Source organism: Dichomitus squalens (genome assembly GCF_000275845.1).
Source record: "Dichomitus squalens LYAD-421 SS1 unplaced genomic scaffold DICSQscaffold_13, whole genome shotgun sequence".
In the NCBI taxonomy this organism is placed as follows: Eukaryota; Fungi; Basidiomycota; class Agaricomycetes; order Polyporales; family Polyporaceae; genus Dichomitus; species Dichomitus squalens.
Window position 1 is genome coordinate 627594 of NW_006766895.1, and position 19980 is coordinate 647573.

General features: G+C 57.5%; 5 protein-coding genes across 5 annotated transcripts; 1 reads left to right on the forward strand and 4 right to left on the reverse strand.

Moving 5' to 3' along the window:
- Positions 1-90: 90 nt before the first annotated feature.
- On the reverse strand, positions 91-1097 carry DICSQDRAFT_60315 (uncharacterized protein; the record flags this gene model as incomplete). The annotated part of the gene is made up of 2 exons (XM_007365680.1): positions 91-807; positions 861-1097. 2 exons carry the CDS (start codon positions 1095-1097, stop codon positions 91-93), a joined length of 954 nt encoding a protein of 317 aa, XP_007365742.1.
- A 1483-nt stretch (positions 1098-2580) lies between these two features.
- Positions 2581-3633, reverse strand: DICSQDRAFT_105840 (HET-domain-containing protein; the record flags this gene model as incomplete). Its single annotated transcript, XM_007365681.1, has 2 exons — positions 2581-3413; positions 3492-3633. The coding sequence occupies 2 exons, from the start codon at positions 3631-3633 to the stop codon at positions 2581-2583; spliced, it is 975 nt and encodes a 324-aa protein (XP_007365743.1).
- Positions 3634-8291: 4658 nt separating this feature from the next.
- DICSQDRAFT_60183 (uncharacterized protein) lies at positions 8292-9467 on the reverse strand (the record flags this gene model as incomplete). The annotated part of the gene is made up of 2 exons (XM_007365682.1): positions 8292-9122; positions 9303-9467. The coding sequence occupies 2 exons, from the start codon at positions 9465-9467 to the stop codon at positions 8292-8294; spliced, it is 996 nt and encodes a 331-aa protein (XP_007365744.1).
- A 1840-nt stretch (positions 9468-11307) lies between these two features.
- On the forward strand, positions 11308-17948 carry DICSQDRAFT_60172 (uncharacterized protein; the record flags this gene model as incomplete). Its single annotated transcript, XM_007365683.1, has 7 exons — positions 11308-11983; positions 12043-13404; positions 13465-16268; positions 16323-16632; positions 16686-17258; positions 17314-17809; positions 17867-17948. 7 exons carry the CDS (start codon positions 11308-11310, stop codon positions 17946-17948), a joined length of 6303 nt encoding a protein of 2100 aa, XP_007365745.1.
- A 762-nt stretch (positions 17949-18710) lies between these two features.
- Positions 18711-19656, reverse strand: DICSQDRAFT_155124 (PEBP-like protein; the record flags this gene model as incomplete). The annotated part of the gene is made up of 3 exons (XM_007365684.1): positions 18711-19054; positions 19152-19281; positions 19348-19656. The coding sequence occupies 3 exons, from the start codon at positions 19654-19656 to the stop codon at positions 18864-18866; spliced, it is 630 nt and encodes a 209-aa protein (XP_007365746.1). The 3' UTR covers positions 18711-18863.
- Positions 19657-19980: the final 324 nt, after the last annotated feature.

Below are 19980 nucleotides of genomic sequence, written 5' to 3' on the forward strand. Positions count from 1 at the left end.
ACATCTTCTGAGCCTCAGCATTCTCTCCACGCATCTCTCTCAACTCTCTCAACGCTCAAGCACACTATTCACAATGCCCGACTGGCCTCCCTACCCCTCCGGCCCCTTCACCGGCGAGTTCGTCGTCGGTGGGTTCGGCGGTTCACCCTTCCAAGCCTGCAAGTGGGTGGCCTCGGTGTACACCACCGTGTTGAACTGACCGGGCTCCTGGTACGTGCTCACAGTGCCGTCCGAAAGCCGGAGTGTGACGGTCGCGATGTAGTTCGCATGGCCCACGCCCTGCTGGCAGAACGAGCTCGCCGTAATGCCCTCGCCCGGCTGGAGCTCGCCCGAAATCCCCCAGCCGACGCTCTTCTCGAACGACGTCGATGTGCTCGTCTCCTGCGTACTGGTGTTCTGCCACGAATATCCATCTCCGAATTTACCACCAACTCCGAACAGTTCGGCGGAAACCTCGGCGTTAACAGAGAATCCGTACGTGGTCGTGGTCGACTGGGTGAACGTGGTCGTCTCGGTGCGCTTCACCTCGTTACTGAACGTCCACGGGAGGCTCGCCTTCGCGTTGGGCGGGTTGTAGTAGTGTATGCTGTCGAGGTCCTGCCGGGAGATGCCGGTGTTGCTCCCTGTGAGGGGAGGGTTGTAGACTACGTTGGAGATCGAGATGGACTGGACCGAGCCATTAAGGAAGACGGGCCCGAGCATATCGATCTCCAAGCCGCAGCGTCCAACGAACCCAACGAGAATACCGGAGCCGAGTCCAGCAGGGTACGCCGTCTGGCCATTGGTGTTCTTGCCAACGTCAAACGTCTGTGGCGAAGGGTGTCAGTTTTGCGTGAGACTCAAAAAGGCGATGCCTGTACCTGGCCCGCGCTGGTAGTGAGACGGATCCGGCCGGTACGCGTACCAACGCCATTACCCCAGAGAGTCAGCTCGGTGATGCGCTCTCCGGGAACAAAGGTGATGCTGGCATGCGAGTCGCTCGGCTGTCCGAAGACACTGGTGCGCGAGTCGTCGGAAAACGTGACCTGGATGCCGCGCAAGACGCCCGAGTTGTACCACACGTCGAGCCCTTTGACGACGAGCGCACTTTGATTCATGGAGGTGACTGTCAAGCCGGATAACTAGCTTAGGGAGGCTGCTATCAGCTAGGCCCAGGTGAGTACCTTCCTTACAACTGATCTTTGACCAGATACTGACTAGCCTCTTCAGTGTTTCTTCCGGCAATATGATCGAAATGTTTGGATAGGATTGGTCTTGCGTTTCCGGCTCGAGAATGCACCGCGCGGACGACCTAGTAGTAGACTACAAGTAGTTAGCAAGCTGTGTACACATCGGCCCTATCACGTAGTTCGGCAATGTATCTGCAAGTCGCTCATATGCATAGCCATGTCGGACTGCACAAGATCCGGCGTCGATTGGTTCGCCTCGGATTCTGGAGGAATGGCGATGTCGCCGACGAGGACAGCAACGGCTGAATGGACTCTAATATGTTCTTTGCCAACTCACAGCACTTCATACATCGAAACTGAAAGCTCATCTAGAAGTCCACAGGTGCTGGCATTGAGTCCCCACCCGTAGCATGAAACCCCTCATCGCCGCCAGCCAGCCTCCTTTGCCCCTGTAACCCGCCGTCCCCGCCTACATCGATCTCTGACGCCATGGAAGCGGTGATATGCACGTTGCGTGTCGCAGGATGCAGGTGATACGGTTTGCAGGTCAACTCTACATGTACGTGGTATGAAGAGCGAGGGTCGTAGATAGTGAAGCGCTTCATATTATTGGACCAGTCGTCGACGTGGTGCTCCGAGCAGTCGTGCGACACCATAGACACCAGATCGTCGGTCGAGGGGGAGGTGGTAGCAGGCTCCCCCTCATCTAGGGTGGCAGTAGCCCAGTGCACGTGGGGTCTTCGCTGGGAGCAGATGCCCATGAAAACGCGGAGAGGAATGAAAACGAACCGAGTCAGCCCGGTCAACGGATTCGTGAGCTCCGTCCGGTAGGCGAAGCTGAGTGAGGCAGGTGAGTCTCCAGTCCAGGGGGACTCCATGAGCGCAGTGTCTGCGGCCAAGGACACAGATCTTTGAAGCACCCTGGCATGCGACGGGGGAATAGAAAAGGGTGCATGTAAGCTCAGGCTCATCTTGTGCAACCTCCGAGGCAGCCGCGAGGACGGCAATCGATGGGCGATGTAGATGGTGCTCCACTGCGCGGGCTCTTGCTCGGTGCTGCTACGATCTAGCCCCCTAATTCTAAGGTCTTCGTCCAGAAGGACTAGATGTCCGAAGAGATTTGGAGTCGTCGATGGTCGCAGGGAGATCCTATACAATGGTCGCGAACGATCCCGGCTCTGGATTACGCGCTGGAGATGGAGGCCTATGTGAACCCTAGCTCCTTTTAGTCGGGTGCCCGACAGAACTGCGATGTAGCCACCGACATCTCGCACGGAGTACTGGAAGACCGGTATATGGGCTAGAAGGCCGTAGGATGTGAGGCTGAACGCGGACTGCTTGCTCGCATCCGAGTCGTGATCAACGTCACCCTACTTATCTTTAGCAAGGTCCTTGTGCAAACATCTCAACGTTAGGAATGACTCACAGTCTCAGAACTGGACAAAGATGTCCACCCGTCTGTGATAGGCGATGGGACCTCGTCATCGTCATCTGGGTATTCAATATTGTGCCCGATAAACCCGAATGCTGAAGGTGAGTCTGCGAAAATGCTGGTGGTGGATATTATCGACTCGAACTTCGTTGTAGCCGCTGTCAGGTTGATATCGGCCAGATGCTCTCCATCGACAACAGCTCCCCACGCGAATATTGAAACGTCGTCGATTTGTCGCATAATCTCCTCTTGTAGCCTGCGGAAGGCATTCTTCCCTTCCCCATAGAGGACAGGCATGAATATACCAAATATCCCCATCAAGCAGTACGCCTCGTCCTCAGGACGCGTCGTCTCGCGGTTCGCAGCCCAAGCCATCCGAGCGGCCACGCAGTAGTCGGATGGCCGTACTCTGAGCTGTAACACGTCCACAGGTACCTTTGTGATGCTCTCCAGCAACGGAGCTAGGTCCATCTTCGTGCCCAGAAGTTCCCAGCTTCTAGATAGGAAGACAACAAGCTCGGGTGCGATCAGCTCCTGTAGTGTCCATCCGCGCCGATGCCACCTGCTGCTCCGAAAATCGGAGTAAGACTTCTCGAGGACGTCGAGAGAGCGCGTCATCACGTCTGACAGGTAAACGTAGCAGACGTCGGCGAGGGTGTAGTAGCGGAACATGGAGTTGATGGCTTCGGTCAGCTCGGCGCTACTGTCCTTGTTGATACAACAGGTGTCGACCCATCCCCACTCGTAACCGTCCTTCTCCGCGAGTATACAAAATTTGCGGATTTTGGTAGAAACGAGGTCGCGAGGACTGGCTGGAGAGTTCGAGAGAGAACCGGTGACAGAAGACGTATCGTTGGAACTAGAGGGTCGCCTGATAGCGGCTTGGGCACATCTAGCGCGAAAGGTTTGGATTTCCTGGAAGGTCGTTTCTTGCTTATCCCAGACGTGGGAGAGGACCGCGTACCCGCCAGGCACGCTCTCGGGGGTCGGAAAGAACTTGAGTTCAGCTCTGGCGGTGTTGAGCAACCACATTGGGGACCTGTACGTTTCGTAGTGAGGTTGATAAAGCTGGGTGGTATTGGGCGCCAAGATGTGGTTGAACATGAACGTACCGTTCGAAGTCCTGCGATTCAAGGTCCGAATGACGCCGGACGAGGCACCGTGTTCTTGTATTAATTAAAAGGCGATCTGGGTTGGAGGTGCCGTGTTCGACGTTGTCAACAGAGGTGACTCGGAAGTCGTCCTGCGAGAAGCGTACAGAGACTGACCAGACAAGTCGGTCCAGCGGCACCAACGACATAAGTATGAGTTCGGCGGCCAGTTGTGCTACGGAAAGAAGCAACCGCATCAGCAAAAGTGTAAAAACATCGTCCATGATTGTAGGTGGCGCCTGAAGCGCCGATTAGGGCGCGAGACGGCGCAAGCACCCGATATGGGAGCCAAGGGTGCCTGTCCATACAATACTCACAATACCGGGCAAGGATCGCGGCAATATAGCACGACCGCGCCATATAAGTACGGGTTTCCATCATCTCACGCGTCCGCACAACAACCTAGGGTACTTACTCATGAGCAGATCCCTGAAACTTGACAAGTTGGGTCGCGGTGTATGACATAATCTATTCCCTTCCCGGTGAGTGAGCAGACAATCCTTCGCAAAAACATTGTATTAGTTAGCGATCAAGTCTACACGAGCTAGCTCAAGCTCATCGTCGTCCATAGGTGTCCGTGCGATCATCCGTGACAAACCTCTCCGTGCAGATCGCGCACTCCACCTGCTGGTCTGCCTATGCCAGCGTTGAGAGTTGACACGAAGTTAACAGGGCATCTGGTCCTTGTCCAAGGCGGGGCGGGCCCTCGAGATTACTAATGTTTACGTGAACAAGCAGAGGCTCGTGTTTCTTGCGGCTAGTGCCAGTCCATGTCCATAATAGGAACTTGTGGACGATGCGCTCCAGAGCTCGATCGCGTTGTGCAGCGCGACCGGCTAGTACACAGTGCATGAGAAGCGTGAGGAAAGTGAGCAGCGAAGGAAGTAGGAGTACGAGTGTGAAGGTGATTATGGGGCTGCAAATTCGGGTAAGTGTGTCAGAAATGAAGACTTGCGCGCATATAGTATCCGCGCATATAGGACCTCACGAATACCATTCCCATGCAGAATTTTGGGCACTAATGGGTAGGCAAGGGTCTTCAAGATGTTGTGTGCAGTGTTAGACGTTCAAGTAATCATAGCGGAAAGCTGGACATTTCCCAATACCTGATATATATGCGGCGATGGTGACGTCCGACAAAACCTCTGCGGAGGCAAAGCTATATCAGCAGGAGAGAGAGATCAGAACGGTAGTCAACTCACTTTGGCTGAACATGTTCAGTGGTGCATCCGCATTGTCTCTGTCTCCCCCAACTACAACCGCCTTCGCACCCAGCTTCTGTGCCTGCCTCGCTTTCTTGACGAAAGGGCAACCACCTCGCTGAACAAGCGCGATGCAGGTGTCCGTGTCCTCCGGCTTGTAATCCCTATTGATGCAAGGTCCAGGGCATCCAAGGTCAGGGTCGGCCTCAAGAAAGATAGGTGGGGTCGGTCTCGTTTTCCCCGTCCTTGGGGCAAGGAGACGTGAAAGACGAGAGCAGGATCACGTAGCCCAGGAGACATTCAGCGAGTTCGACACCAAATAACGCACTAGAAAGGAGACGGGAGGCATTTGGTTGTCGACGGAGACACTGCTATCCGAGGCCCAAGCCCAGCCCTAGAGCCAGCTGCCGCTGTTGTCCCAAGCATTCCCAGGTGAGCTTACGGAGCCAGTCGGGGGTGCAGAGGGAAAGGGCAGCAAGAGACGAAAATGCAAGGGGGATAATGAGGAGGAGGTTGAGATTGTGAGAGTGAGGAGGCGGAGGCCAGGGTGCGGGCGACACGAAGGCTTCGTGCGCACGTGATGTATACGCTCTTTGCCCAGGCGCCCCAGCTATATCAACGTGTCCAAGGTAAGTAATCCTATTGCCGTTTTCCACTGACTTTTGACGTGTACGGAACTCAGCAACACTCCGCCGTGAAATCTGTATAAGATTGGGCCCCTTCGGAGCATCATCAAGACGCTCCTTCCCCCATCCCCCTCTCTCACCCCTCCATTCTCAGTCGTGCTGTCTGCTATGTCACGACTCTCCGTACTCTCACAGCTGTCTGGGCCTCCCACTTCTCTGATGAGCTGAATTGTTACTTCTACAAGCACTGGTCCCGCTCCAAGAAGGCGTTCAACCGCTAGCATGCCGAGCACAGTGGCAAGTCTGTCACTCGCTCATTTGAGCATATCCGCAAGTACTGCACCGTTGTCCGTGTTCTCGCTTACTCAGGACACCTTGAGCTCTTGTGCATGACATGGAGTCATGATATGGCTTCACACCATAGCTCGGCCTCTCAGCCACTCTCGTTTCGAGCCTTGCGCGATGCTATCGGTGAGTTTGACATCTCTTCAATGATAGCGCATATATACATTCCTTTTTCCACGCATATACTCATGGTTGTCTAGGAGCTTTATTGTCTTATCCTCAAGCCATAGGCTGTTTTCTCCCTCTGTGCCAGTGGTGTGTTGTCTGCCTTCACTGAGAGCGCATATACTGACGTTGTTCTTAGCTGAGCCTGAAAAATGACTACGTGGAAGCCTCGGCGTTGGGATGCCGTCACTAAGGTACATTCTTGTTGCAGTCTTCCTTCCTCTTGCCTTCTAGTGTACGCTGTAGTTCCTTATGACTTAGGCCGCTCTCCATGTACGATACGGACCGTTCATTAATGTATTCACAAGTGGACAACCTTCCATGCCTGATTGGAATGCATCGTTTCGCTCGACTGTGCTCATCTGATCGCCCAATGCGGAAAATCTGAGGCAATAACATCAATTCCGGGCAATATATAGTACGAATGGTTTGATATCGCCTGGTCTTCTCGTTATTACCCGCTCTCACAATCTCTGGAATCCCGGGCAATATAAAATAGCATGGCGCTCGATCGCTGTCATCGCAAGCCAGTGCCACGCTCACCAATACCCGGCAACACCTGCAAGATATCGCCAGTATTGCCCGGTATTTCCGGACTTTGTCTTGTCGTGCAACCTAGTCAGGGTGATTGGGCTAGAATGGAATCCTGACAAGGTGCGCCCAACATTCATCAAATGTCGCAGGGTATTTCTACGACTGCCCGAGTACGCATGGGTAGGTAATATACGACAATATTTTTACAGTTTCGCTGATGCGCTCATCATGGGCTCTAGCACCTGAGGTATGATCTGACGGCTGATCGCAGCCGTACATGGCAGATAGGCTCCCTCGTATATCGGAAGATGAGCTACTTGCTGCATGAGATTTTGGAAAAGAGATGACACGAGTGCTGTAGCAGTCTTGCCATCACCTACGGCAACGCGCTTAGCCTGCTACTTGCTGAAGTCGGTGGACATGAACTATGTATGACTCACAGACATTCTTTTGCAATCTTCCGGGCAAGAATGGCGCTCTTATCGTATTCGGCGATTGTTGTACAGAGCGGTGCTTTCGGCGGCCGTTGCGGGTGCCTGGTGTCGGCATAGTTCTTCTAAAGCCTACTTTTGGTAACGTTCTCATCCGTTCAGGAACCATTGAATGCTCACTGGGCCTCTACTCCTTCATCAGGTTCCAGATCCATTCACGTCCTTCCATCACTTCGCTTCCTGATCCGCCCCCGCACTTCTCAAATCATCGGCATATGTGCGTACGTCCATATGGAGTCCTTCGTAACCAATCCTTAGCTATCCTGGTTCTTCCAAGCCCTAATAATTTTGAGCTCCACTCAGCTTGGTGTCAGGCCCACATCAAACCAGTCGGCCGCTAGGCATGACTAAAGGAACACCGCGAAGTCGATGTGCATGTCGCGCGTGCTGTGATTCAGATGGGAGAGCTGGAAGGCCAATCTTACGTCCACGTGGCCTTGCGCACCGCGGGGGATAATAGTGAAGACACGCGTCTGGTTGGGCCAGTCGTCAACGTGATGCTGGGAACAGATGTGGGGTATGTCCTTCGCCCTCAAGTTGCTCGGCGCCGACACAGCGATGGCCCAGTGAGCGCCTGGCGCTTCACTCGAACATACTCCAAGGTAGACCTCGACAGACATGTGCTCGTGCTCCCTACACAGAAATGTCAACTCCATGGGCTGCTCCCCTGTCCAAGGAAAGCTCAGGGGTCGCGGGATGAGATCATAGCGATATTGATGTTTCTGGAGCTCCCTGATATGCGACAGAGGAATTCGGAATGGGGAGTGTAGGCTGCGGTTGAGCTCATGCATCCCCGTCGTGTGCGCGTACCTCGAGGATTGCGAATGGTGTGCGATGTAGATCGTCTTCCATTCCACAGGACCTTGCGTGCCGGCGTGTGCACCTATCATGCGGTGATGAAAGTCCAACAGAGTCAGATGTCCGAATCGAGGGGCTTGGGACCGCGCTAGGGGCTCCCAGGGTACGTATCGCGGTCGTGTTGGATCTGAGTTGGCCTCGTCGGGCTTGAGGACGAGTCCGAGAGATCTTGCCTTTGAGCCTTTCAAACGAATGCCCAACAGTACCGCGACGATGATTGGCCAGGAGGATACCTCTAACTGGAAGACGGGGATGTGGGCTTGAAGACCGTAGGGCGTGATGGTGAACGTTGGCTGCTTCCCCAAAGGCAACTCCTGGTCACGTTTGCGCTGCATACACATTCGGTAAGCGTGTCGTATGTACAGGTGCGGTGTAAAGCCTCACCGCCTTGAAGTTATACCAAGGCGTCCTCTTCTTTGCGATGGTAATCTCGTCATACCTATATTCGATGTCGTGCCCCACAACGAAGGCAGACGGGGAGGGTGCGAAGACACTGTCGATGAACTGCGGCGACTGTGTACGCAAACCAGCCTCATGCTCGAGCTGCGGCTCTCCGTTGCACACCCTTCCCCAGGCGAAGATAGACCCGTCTTCTGACTGCTTCATGATCTTCTCTTGCAGCTTGCGGAACGCGTTCCTGCCTTCTCCATAGATCGCGGGCATGAAGATCCCGAAGATGCCCATCAGGCAGTACGCCTCGTCCTCGGGACGCGTCGTCTCGCGATCGGCCGCCCAGGCCATCCGGGCGGCGATGCAGTAGTCCGCGGGCACATTATCCAGCTGCAAAACGCCGACCGGCACCCTTGTGATGCTCTCCAGAAGAGGTGCCAAGTCCGCTTTCGTGCCCAACAATTCCCAGCTTTGGGACAGGAAGACAACGAGCTCGGGAGCGATCAGCTCCTGCAGCGTCCATCCGCGCCGATGCCACCTGCTCTTCCGGAAGGCAGATTCGGGCTGTTCGAGGACGTCGACAGAACTCGTAGGGACATCGTGCAGGTAGGCATAGCAGACGTCGGCGAGGGAGTAGTAGCGGTACATGGAGTTGATGGCTTCTGTGAGCTCGGCGCTGCTTGTCTTGTCGATGCAGCAGGTGTCGACCCACGCCCACTTGTGTCCGTGCTTCTCGGCCAGAATGCAGAAGTTGCGGATCTTCCCAGAGACAAGATCGCGAGGGGTGACCGGAGCATGGGAATGGAGAGCAAGAAGGTCAGTCGGCGCGTCAGAGTTTCCGGTGCGAGAGGCTTGGATGGTTGATTGTTTGGTAGGCGACTCGGAGTTAATGGACGATACGGCATTATCCGGACTCGGATGGGAGGGGAGCATAGCAACGGAGTCGTTCGAGAGCTGGGCGCATTTAGCACGAAGGTTTTGGATGTCCTGGAAGGTTGTCTCGTCTTTGCCCCAGACATGGGAGAGGATCGTGTAGCCCCCGGGCACGCTCTCGGGTGTAGGAAAGAACGCGAGCTCGGCGCGGGCGGTATTGAGCAGCCACATCCCGGTGTCAGCAGCCCTGGGCCGGGGCTGCACAGAGAATGTTATTTAGTGGTACATCGAGGGAAAGATGGGGTTCGGAGGTTAATAAACGCACTGGCCTAGTGAAGTCTTTGCGCGCTGGTATCGGAGCGCGGATGGTTTGGCTTGCTTGTCGTTTTCCACGTTTAAAAAGGAAGGGACAATGAGCGCAGCGTTCGATACAGTTAAACAAATCATCGATCGGTGACTGCGCCGCGTCGGCGCGAGGAAGCGCCGAGACGACACCACGGTCCCGTGACGAACGCGTTCAGGTTTGGGATATAGCTTCGTCCCACCGCTGCTTTGTGTCTCTTGGGGGAAAATCAGGCTGCATCGTCTACATTCTAGTGCCGGTCGGTCTCCGTAGCCGGACACTTGCGCGTTGGTGTGCCATTGCTTGAGGCGTTGGTCCAAGGCCTTCTCATCTGCACCAGAGCGAATGGGCCATCCGTCCCGATGGTCGATCTTGATGGGTGGTGACGCGGTGTCGTCGAATTCGCAGCCGTTCCTGGTGATGCGGAGTCGGAAAGGCCGGTCGAGGTAGCCATAGACACAGTTTGGCCCATGCTTCTGTGCGATATCGCCCAACTTGAGAACGGGTTCTTGAGTACGGAGTGAATGAGACTGTAAGACTTGAATATATCGAGACCGAGCGCGTACCCTATTGAGTGCTTCCCTGGCCCGATCCTCTTTGAAGGGCGGCTCGGGGAGTTCAGCGTACGCATGGTCGTCATCATCACTATGTTGCAAGCGATAGTCGACCTGATAGGATATCTCTGGGCCATGGAACATGGCAACTTCGTTGTCATGCCTCAATCTCTCCTTGATCTGTTCGACCTTCGGGGGGGGCAGTATCCGATATGCGGCAGAACTTGAACCTTGTCCATGGCGGGGATGAGCCTGAGCGCGGTGGGAGTGATTGAGGAAGTACTTAGAGGTTCGGGACCCGAGGGCTGCGAGGCAAGTGAAGCAGCCATTATTACAGGGTTTGTCCAACTAGTCACTTCATGTGCATACGTTTGCCGGGGACGACGAGTAGTGTTCTTCCTGTCGGCCGGGGGGAAGTGGCTGCGTCGTGCGGATGTTGAGGACATGGCGATATGCAGTCGTGACTGGATGGTGAGCGTAGGGAAACGAGCGCAGACGGTGCAGTGAGTATATATACTGTCGGATAGGGTTGAGTCTCCGGCGCTTGCTAAGAGGTGCGCGGTCCCGTGAGCGACGCGTTGTTGTGTGGTGTTTAGACGGAGCGCGGTTGGGTTCGCGGCGACGCCCACAGAGCCAAAGCGTACTGTTGATCCATGTTCGGGCTCGCATCCCCCGGCCGTGCCCACTGTCCTGCTCTCCCTGCTCCTCGTCGTCGTCGATTCTCTCTGTCCAAGGATTCTCGTCCTTCGGTTTCAGGTTTCTCGTTCCCTCGGGGTGCGGAGGAGGTGTCTAGTTGGCAAAGCGACCTTGCAAACGTAGCAAGGTGAGTATCCCCCTCCGTCGCCGAGTGCACCCCGCTCAGCCCACCGAGCAGCGGTAAGTAGCCAACCGAAGAATAGCAAGCAATTCAAGCAACAAGTAACGATCCTACGAGTCTACGACCTCTCTCGGTTCCCGACACGTCCAGGCATCTTTCCTATTTCCCCTCACGCACATCTCACGACTGCACATACGCTCTCCGTCTCTCTCACTTTTTCCCTCATCTCACTTATACTAACGATCTAACGCGACCTTACGCGAACGTCCACGACTCTGTTGTACTCACGATCCCGCACCGTCCTCCCTGTTTTCACGAATATCACATCTACGACGAGACACGAGCATAGAAGAAAAGATGCGTAACACACTACCTCTTCTCTCCCGCCCTCCCGCTCCCCACTCGTCCTTCTCCCGTGCACACTCTCCCGTCCCTCCGTCCGATTCGCCTTCGTCTCAACAGCACATGCCCACCATCCGTCTCATCTCTGCGACCCCGTCGGCGGCAGGTTCCGCAGGCGACGCCAGCACCTCCTTCGCCAGCTCCTCCTTCGTCTCCGTCGCCCCCTTCGCGTCCTCGTCTCCCCTGGCGCCCAAACCCGCCTCCGCAGACGCGCCCAAGAAGCGCCTCGTCCCCAAGCGGTCCAAGCTCGGTCTCCTCGGCGGCAGCAGCAAGTCGAAGGAGAAGCCTAGCAAGGACTTCTCCGACGTCGTCCGCCGCGTCGGCGGCGCGCCCTCCACGGGGCGTGGCGGCTTCGAGATCTACGTCGACCAGAACGACGACCCGGAGCTCGGGGAGATCGTCGTCATCAAGAAGAAAAAGTCTCGGCTTGGCCTGGACGGCATGAAATGGGGCGCGCTCGGTGAGACGACGAACATCCCCGCCGCTGCCAAGGAGCAGCCCGCGGCCGACAACCTGTTGAAGGTCAGCAAGGGCGACGAGAACCAGAAGTGGTGGAGTATCGGGAGAGGGAGGAAGGACTCGAAGGGCAAGGAGAAGGAGAAGGAGCAGAAGCCTCCGGCCCGCTCCAAGAGTGTGTCCTTTTCTCTTTATTCGCACTATGGCATGCAACTGACGTACCACCTCCCGTAGCACCCGAGCCTTCCAAGCCTCTCGAATCCCGCAACCGGTTCAACTCGCTCGACTCTGGCATCCTCCTCAACAGTCCCGCGTCGCGGCCCCAGAAGCAGGGGACGGTCTCCTCCGTCAAGTCTCTGCTGGAGGTCCCGGTCGTCACCACCACCCCAGTCGACGAGAACGCTCCCGCTTCTGCAAATGGTCTGCTGTCTGCTGACGCCGCCGTCCCTACTGGCTCCATCGCTGTGCGCGCGATCCGCTCGATGCGGTCGCTCGCGCGCATGGCAAGTTGGGCGCAACTCTCGAACGCGAATGAAAAGGAAGGCAACACGGGCGCTGCTAATGCCCTGAACGAGACGGTGACGACGAAGGCCAGCAAGCCCTCCAAGGAGAGCGGCGAGAAGAAGAGCAAGGATAAGGAGACCAAGGAGAAAGGCGAGGCGAAGAAAAAGAAGAAAAAGGACAAGGAGAAGCCGAAGGAGAAGGAAAACAAGGCGAAGGAGAAGCAGCTGGAGAAGGAGAAGGAGAAGATGACGAACACCATCCGCTGCTCTGGCAGCAGCTTCGAGGCGGGCGCGCTCAGCTCGCAGGGTAGCCCCGCCGCCGCAACGTACCTTCAGCCCGCAGACGCCGCGCGCACGCTCACGACGCGCAAGAAGCAGAGCATCCTCGGGCTCGGGCTTCCATCCACGATGCGCCTATCGACTGTGCGCGACGTCTCCGCTGGCTCGACCGCGTCTTCCGTGGGCCCCAGCAGTGAGACTGGGATCCCGCAGGCCCCGCAGCGCCTCTCGGTCGACTCGGCGCACCTGATCATGAACGCCCAGGGACGGCCCTCGTCGATCCTCTCCAGCGGCTCCTCGCTCCGGCCCCCGTCTACCATCTCGGGTATCTCTGTCGACTCGACGGGGCGCTCCGCGCGCTCGTCGAGCAGCTCGGTCGTCTCCGTCCGCTGGGACGACGCGGCGATCAAGAGCGTGAAGGAGATGACGCGGCAGGAGCGGCGCACGCGGCGCGAGCACGACCGCGAAAAGGAGCGCGAGGAGAAGGAGGATGGCAAGAAGACGAAGCGCGAGAGCAGGCAGTCGTCCGAGTCCCGCCGGCGCACGCCGATCTCCGATATCTTCCCTGAGACGCAGGTGGGCGCGCAGAGGCAGTCGACGGGTTCGCTGTCGCCCCGGGGCTCGCTCGCGGACCATCCGATGGTGCGCATTGAGGAGGCGACGGCGGACGGGCATTCTCCGCCCACAGACGACGAGAAGGTCGACGAGGGCGCGAGCTTGAGCGAGACGCCTGTGAAGCGGGCGAGGGCGCGTCCTGTTTCGGAGCAGATGCTTGGACGGCCGAGGCCGCAGGCGATTTGCGAGAACAGCGAGGGTGATGGTGAGTGGGAAGAGTTGTTTTGGTTTATGCGTCGTTACTGACAATATGACGTAGCTATGCTTTCACTTCTTGACGCTGCGACGAACGACCTCGCCTCGCTCATCAACCGCCTTGACCTCGAGGCGACTCCCGGAAGCACGGCCGGCACGCCTCTCAATTTGACACCTTTACAGATGCAGCAAGCGAACCAGGAGAGCCCTCTCAGGCGACGTGCAATGCTCCAGCGCGGGAGTCCGCTCAAGGGCGAGCTGCGCGAGAGCACGGCGTCCATCGCGTCCCTCCGGCCGTATGCGAAGTCGCAGTCGTCCGCGGACCCGCCTAAAATCTTCATCGAGCCGGCGCACACGCAGTCGAAGGCCACACAGCTCGTCGGGCAGCAGATCGCGCCATGGAACGAGCTCGACTGGAAGGTCTCGCCCCGGAAGCCCCTCGTCAAGCCCAAGCCCGCCGCGCACCTCACGCACAAGCGCACGCTCACGCCCTCCCCTGCCGACGCTGGGCCCGTTTTCCAGCCGCTCCGCCCTGCCAACACCAAGTCCAAGGCGACGTTGTTGGCGTCCGAGCCTGGCGTGCGCAGTGCGACGCCTCCCGTGACGGCGGAGGTCCCCGCGCCGTCCTCGCGCACGTTCGGCTCGCGTCCGTCCAAGGTTGGCCTGAAATCCTCCAAAGGCGAGGAAGACGTGCAGCCGTCCCCGACCCCTGTCTTCAGCCGTGTTGGGGGCCACCACCGCAAGGGCTCCTCGCTCGTCCCGATGAACAGCAAGGGCAGCATGGGCAGCCTGCGTCGGTTGGGCGTCACGATCACTCCGGAGGCGCGCAAGGGCCTCGGGCTGTGCGGCACGTTGGGGAGCTCGACGGAGCCGGACGTCGATCCCGAGGATCCGGACTCCGACATCCCGGACGAGCTGCAAGTCATCCTATCTGGTCAGAGCGACGAGGAGAACACGCGCCCGCTCAGTCCCTTTGACGATACGCTGTCGTTCAGGCCGCCGCCGTCGCCTGGCTCCCCGCCGAAGAGTGCGTTGCCTGTTCCTGAGCAGCCCGCAGAGGGCCAGGAGAAGGAGCTGCCTGTCTTCCAGGCGCAGCTGTTTGACGCCGATGCCAACAAGGCCGAGCTTGACGATGGCGAGCGCAGTCCCACGTCGCCTTCGGAGGACGACACCAAGAAGTCGTTCGACTTTACGGGCGAGCTGAAGAAGCTGAATGAATCTGGCGGCTCCGACCGCGCGAGCTTCGTCGAGCAGCTCGAGACGGCGTTCAAGACCCCCGCGCGCATCGAGCTCGAGTTCGACTTTGCTGCCGACAGCCTGCTTGCGCCTCCCGTCCCACCGCTCCCGCAGAATTTGCGCCCGGCCCCTGCGGAGGACATCCCCAAGAGCTTCTCGAACTTCAACGAGACGACGTCGCTGTATGGCGGGTCGGACGAGACTGGGAACCGCGACTCGGGCATGTCCCAGGACCAGGAGCACGACATCAGCTTCATGATGCGCGAGCTCGAGGACCAGTGCCGCGTGTACCCGCCCGCGAAGTCGAGGTCGCGCCAGTCGTCGATGCAGTCTAAGCCTTCTGACGGCCGTCTCAACCGCGAGTTCAAGTTTGGGGGCAAGCCGGTCGAGCAGGGTTCCTCGACAACCACGGAATCAGATATCGTGCCGCTGACGCTTTCGGACATCATCCCGCCGTTGTCGCACTCGCGCGCGCAGTCGAAGAGCTCGATTGTTGAGGAGGACAGCTCGGTCCTCAAGTCGATCTTGGCGAAGGCGGCTGAGATCTTGCCTGCCGAGGAGAGTCGCTCGCGTGTCAACTCGATCGCGAGTTCTAAGCTCCACTCCTCATCAACACAGCTGGACCAGACGGCAAACACGCAAGGCCACTCCCGCGAGCCGTCTGCTGCGAGCTTCACTGGCTTCGAGTCGTTCGACGAGGTGCGACGCGGTTTCGAGTTCGGCCCGAACCGTCCTGCGTTCTACCCGCCGTCCCAGGCTGTCTTCCGGCCTCAGCATGGCCGCGACATGTCCGTGTTCAGCATCGCCTCCGTTTCTTCGTACGGCGCGGTTGTCAACGATGGTACTCAGGATCCTTTCGGGTATGCGCAGGAGGGTCCCAGCCGGCCACCGTCGATGGACGACATCTCAATCTCGATGTCCATGTCGGTCGACGACACGTTCTCGTTCATCCGCCGGGCTAAGCCGCGCAGACGCGTCGACAGCGATGCTTCGAGCTTCTACTTCCAGCCGTCGCACATGATGCATCCGTACCGTCGTGGTCACCGCCGCGGGCCTTCGGCAATGTCCGTCTCGTCGAACGCGCACGGTCCCCCCGTCAGCTTGTACAACCGCAGTTTCGGCGTGCACGCGCACAAGAGGAACGACTCGAACACGAGCGCGAGCTCCGTCGCGCTGTCGTACGCCATGCACGGTGCTAACGGTGGCCGCGCGGCGTGGGCGAGCCACACGCGCGACTTCTCGGTGGACTCTATCATGAGCGACTATTCGGAGCGGCCGATGGCGCGTCCGGGCTTGGGCGACAAGATGTTCGACAATGCCCACGGCGCCCCGCTCAGCGCAATCTCGGCTTCGCCCGAGAGCACGTACAGCGATGAGCGCGAAGAGGCGAACCGGACGTCGTGGGACTCGATCATGGACAACGAGACGGGCAGGTTCACGTCCGCAGTGGAAGACTCGCTGTTCGACAAGACTGGGAAGCGGACGTCGATGTCATCTGAGTCTGTCTTTGGCATCGACCCGTCGTTCGCCCAGTATGCGCGGTACCTTCCTAGTCAGCAGTACCGGCCGTTGTCAATCATGAGCGAGCAGAGTGTCCATAGTCCTGTCAAGGAGGACGATACCATGATCACGGTATGTGATATGTCGATTCTTTGTGTTTGCTGTATTAATCGCTATATGGCATAGATGCTCGGCGGCGGACATGTTCGTAGGAGGTCTATCAGCTCCTTGGTTGAGACTTCGCCCTGCGTTCGTATGGAGCGCAAACAGCACACGGCACACCCTGGGCGCATCCTTCAATTCGACATGATTGAGCCCTCTGCGAAGGAGTCGCCAGCCAAGACCTCGCGGCTCGTCGCACAGCCTTCCATTGCTTCGACGTCTTCGTTCCAGTTCGGTGGGGAGCGCATGATCAAGGCGCGCCAGGGACTGCTCGAGCGTCAGAGCTTGGAGGACAGCGCACTGATCGCGCAGGGAGAGGACTTATTGGATTCTTGTCAGTATGCATAGCTCCGGTCCTGATTCTGACGCTAACGTTTCTGTTCGCAGTGCGCGAGCGTTCCATCTTCAGCAAGCCAACTTCGGCTGGACGGTCGCGATCAAGTACTTGCACCTCAGCTTCGTCTGGTGTGGATACGCCTCCTCTCTCGTCGTCGGATGGTTCTTCGGTATCTGGCGGCTCTCAATCCAGCATCGACATTGGACACCTCAACACCCTGCTCACTAACGCCTCTCATCCCAGCAGTGGTGTCGCCCGAGCCCGAGCGCGTGCTCGGGCCAGAGGCACAGGTCATCGCCGCAGGATCGACCAGGCTCGGATGTCTCGTTCGTCCGTGTATGAGACTATTGAAGAGGAAGCATCTGTCCTCGCCAGCTCGCCGTCGACTCAGCGCTCTACCCCGCAGAGTCTCGCGAAGCAGGCGGTAAATTCGAGCGCGATGATGAACGATTCAGTCTATATCGTCGAGAGCGACAGGGACTCCGTCTACAGCGAGTATAGCGATGAGCATGGCATTACGACCCTTCGCAGGTACTACGCACTGCGCAATGAGGCTCAGGTTACTGTCGACGAGAGCAAGCGTATGTGGATGGATACTCCCTTCTCCCTCTTCGCGTTGCAATGTGAGTTGTCTTCCGAGCCATTGCAACGCTGTCCGCTGACATAGACCTTCAAAAGCGTTCCATCCTCCCCGCGAGCCCATTGCCATGCAAGCCTTGCTCGAGCACTCCCAGAAGAACTATGGACCTCTTCCTTCCGAGCTCCGTCCCCATCGCGTCCGTTCACGAACCTCGTCAAGACCCTCGCCGTATCCCCTCAGGAGCATGCGGTCATTGACCTCTCCCGAGAGGACCCGCTCGTCGCCCATGCAGGTCTTCACTGATGCCCCGAGCAAGCCGTTTGCAGCGTCCCTCCACGATCAGACCGTTTTGCGTGAAGTCCAACGGAACACGAACGTTGATGTCCCCACGCCGCCACCGGTGTTGGGTGAGATCAAGCCGTTCACGCCTTTCAATGTCGAGCTCGAGACGTCCAAGCAGGGCAAGAACGCCATCGGCCTCCCTGCGCGCCCGCGTGTCACTTCGAGTACCCGTCGTGCGGCCCTTGGATGGTCGAAGCGGACTGGCAAGTCGAGCACGCAAGAGTTCAAGGAGAACTCGGCCATAATCCCTACGTAAGTTATCTGTCGCACCATCTTTGTACGAGTTTCCGCTCATTGGTTTTACTGCAGTCCTTCCGAAACCCTTAGGATCAACCGCCCACGGCCTCGCGGCCGGCCGACGCCCGCTCGGGTACCTGTACCTGCTGCATAAATCCTTCTCATTCCATAACTAGCAATACCACACATCCATCGCCTACCGCCGCCTTCGCTTCAGACGTCCACTCGATCAGCCGCGGACACTCTCAGCCTATCCGAAGCAGGTCGCGCATCATCTCATCTATGCTATGAACATATCTGTCTATGCTCCATCAACGTCTCGTCTCGTTTCACATCACTTGGATCTTGATGCTTTCTTGCAACTCAAATCGCAAATCAACATCGCTGTACTGTTTGCTTTCTTTCGTTCACGCTCCGCCTTCTCTCTCCCGGTACCTGGAGATGTGGCTTGCTGGGCTTCCTTGTCACGGCGGAAATGGTCAGCATGGGCCGCTCACCGCGGCTAGGCGGACGTTTCTTGGTCCATCTCGGAGTTGTCTGCATTTCGCGCGAGATGCGATTGTGCATATTTGACTGTACTTCGCTATCTCGTATGCAGCTCGGCTCCTAAGTATCGCTCTGTCTCATCAGTATATCGTAGCACTGTGTCTTGTATTCGTCGAGCGAATATATGATACTTTGTTATACAAATTCCTCACCTCGGCATGTCTGCGAGCAGCAAATAGAGCCGGAAGATCTAGGTGGTTCGCCTAGTCAATTCACCTCTGTTCTGAGCTGGCACGATATCCATCAGGATTGCGTCTTGCCGTGTACCTGAAGGAACGGGCGTGACGATACGGATGTCCAGATATATGACTATCCACGGATCAGGAATCGACCGCGAGCAAAGTATGTCTCAGTGCTCTAGGTCCTGTACATGATTGACAACCCCGCGGCTGTCTTCACTGCAATCAGCGAGTCAGTGCTAAGCCCGCTCTTCACTTATCCTACATAGACTGATGTTACATTCATCACTTCTTCGAGTCTCATAGCATACAGAACCAAGGTGAGCACTGCAGCGGTGCGGCTGTCATGCAGTCGCATCGACCTCGGGCGAGGTGACGAGGAAGTAGTTCGCTCCGACCAGCTTCAGCCCGTACTTTCCCGCAAACGCGATTGGATCCCAGCTACGCCGATCTTCCAGAGCTGCGCCATACTCGGGGGCACCTTGAGGCACGGTGAAGACTTCCGGGCCTGTGGGCTCCTGGAACAGGAGAAACGCTGGGTAGGAATAACGCACGAGTAAGTTGACGAGCGAGAACGGTAGCCTGAAGGAGGTCTGGGGCTTCTTAGTAACCCGATATTGAGCAACACTCACTATATCTATGGATTCCCGAGTTGGGACGCGGTCCTGGTGGGCGATAGGGAGTCGTGGATGGGTGTGTCTTGAGCGCATTGAGCGCCTCCGCCGAGTTGGATTTGACGGCGGGTGACTTTAGACCCGTGATCTGCGAGGTTGGGTGCATTGTCAGTCCGTTGAGTCTGTGACTGGCAACCTGATACAAGCTACGCACAACCCAGTGCCTAAACGATCTGTACACCGCGTCCGTCCTGTATGGCGCGTCGGGATCAAGCATCACGAGCGTGTACGATGTTTCGGACGCGTCGTCCCAAGGGCCGTTGAGCGCAGCAAGTCGGACCTCCGGTTCATCCTGCGTCTCCTCTACTGTCATATTGTTTCCGAGGTTCACCTCTGCACCGTTGGGGTATATGATCGAGAAGAGGACGGTGGGGGTGAAGGTGTATGACGCGGGGACGACATCGGGGATGATCTGCTCCCTTTGCAGGGCGGAGACGATGGCGTGGAGTGGGTCAGAGGACATGGCAGCGGGTGTAGTAGTCGATGAACGCGCTGGTATATGTTGAAACGCGCTAATAAGTATTCAGGACAACGACGCTTGCAGTGGGCCCTGAGGTCATCCGAAGCCGCGATGTCTGCGGAACCGAGGCAGCGGCCCGTCACCGGGACGCCCTTGCCGCCAAGGGAAAGTTGGCACGTACTACATATGTAGAGTACACATTAGGGAGGGAGCGATCGCACCAGTTGATTCAGAGTTGTTGACTTCCAGATATCTGGAGTCTCCCAGGCCGAGATATCCGTCGGATAACCTGGGGAGCATCAAGATGAGTGACGTCTACTCAGAGGC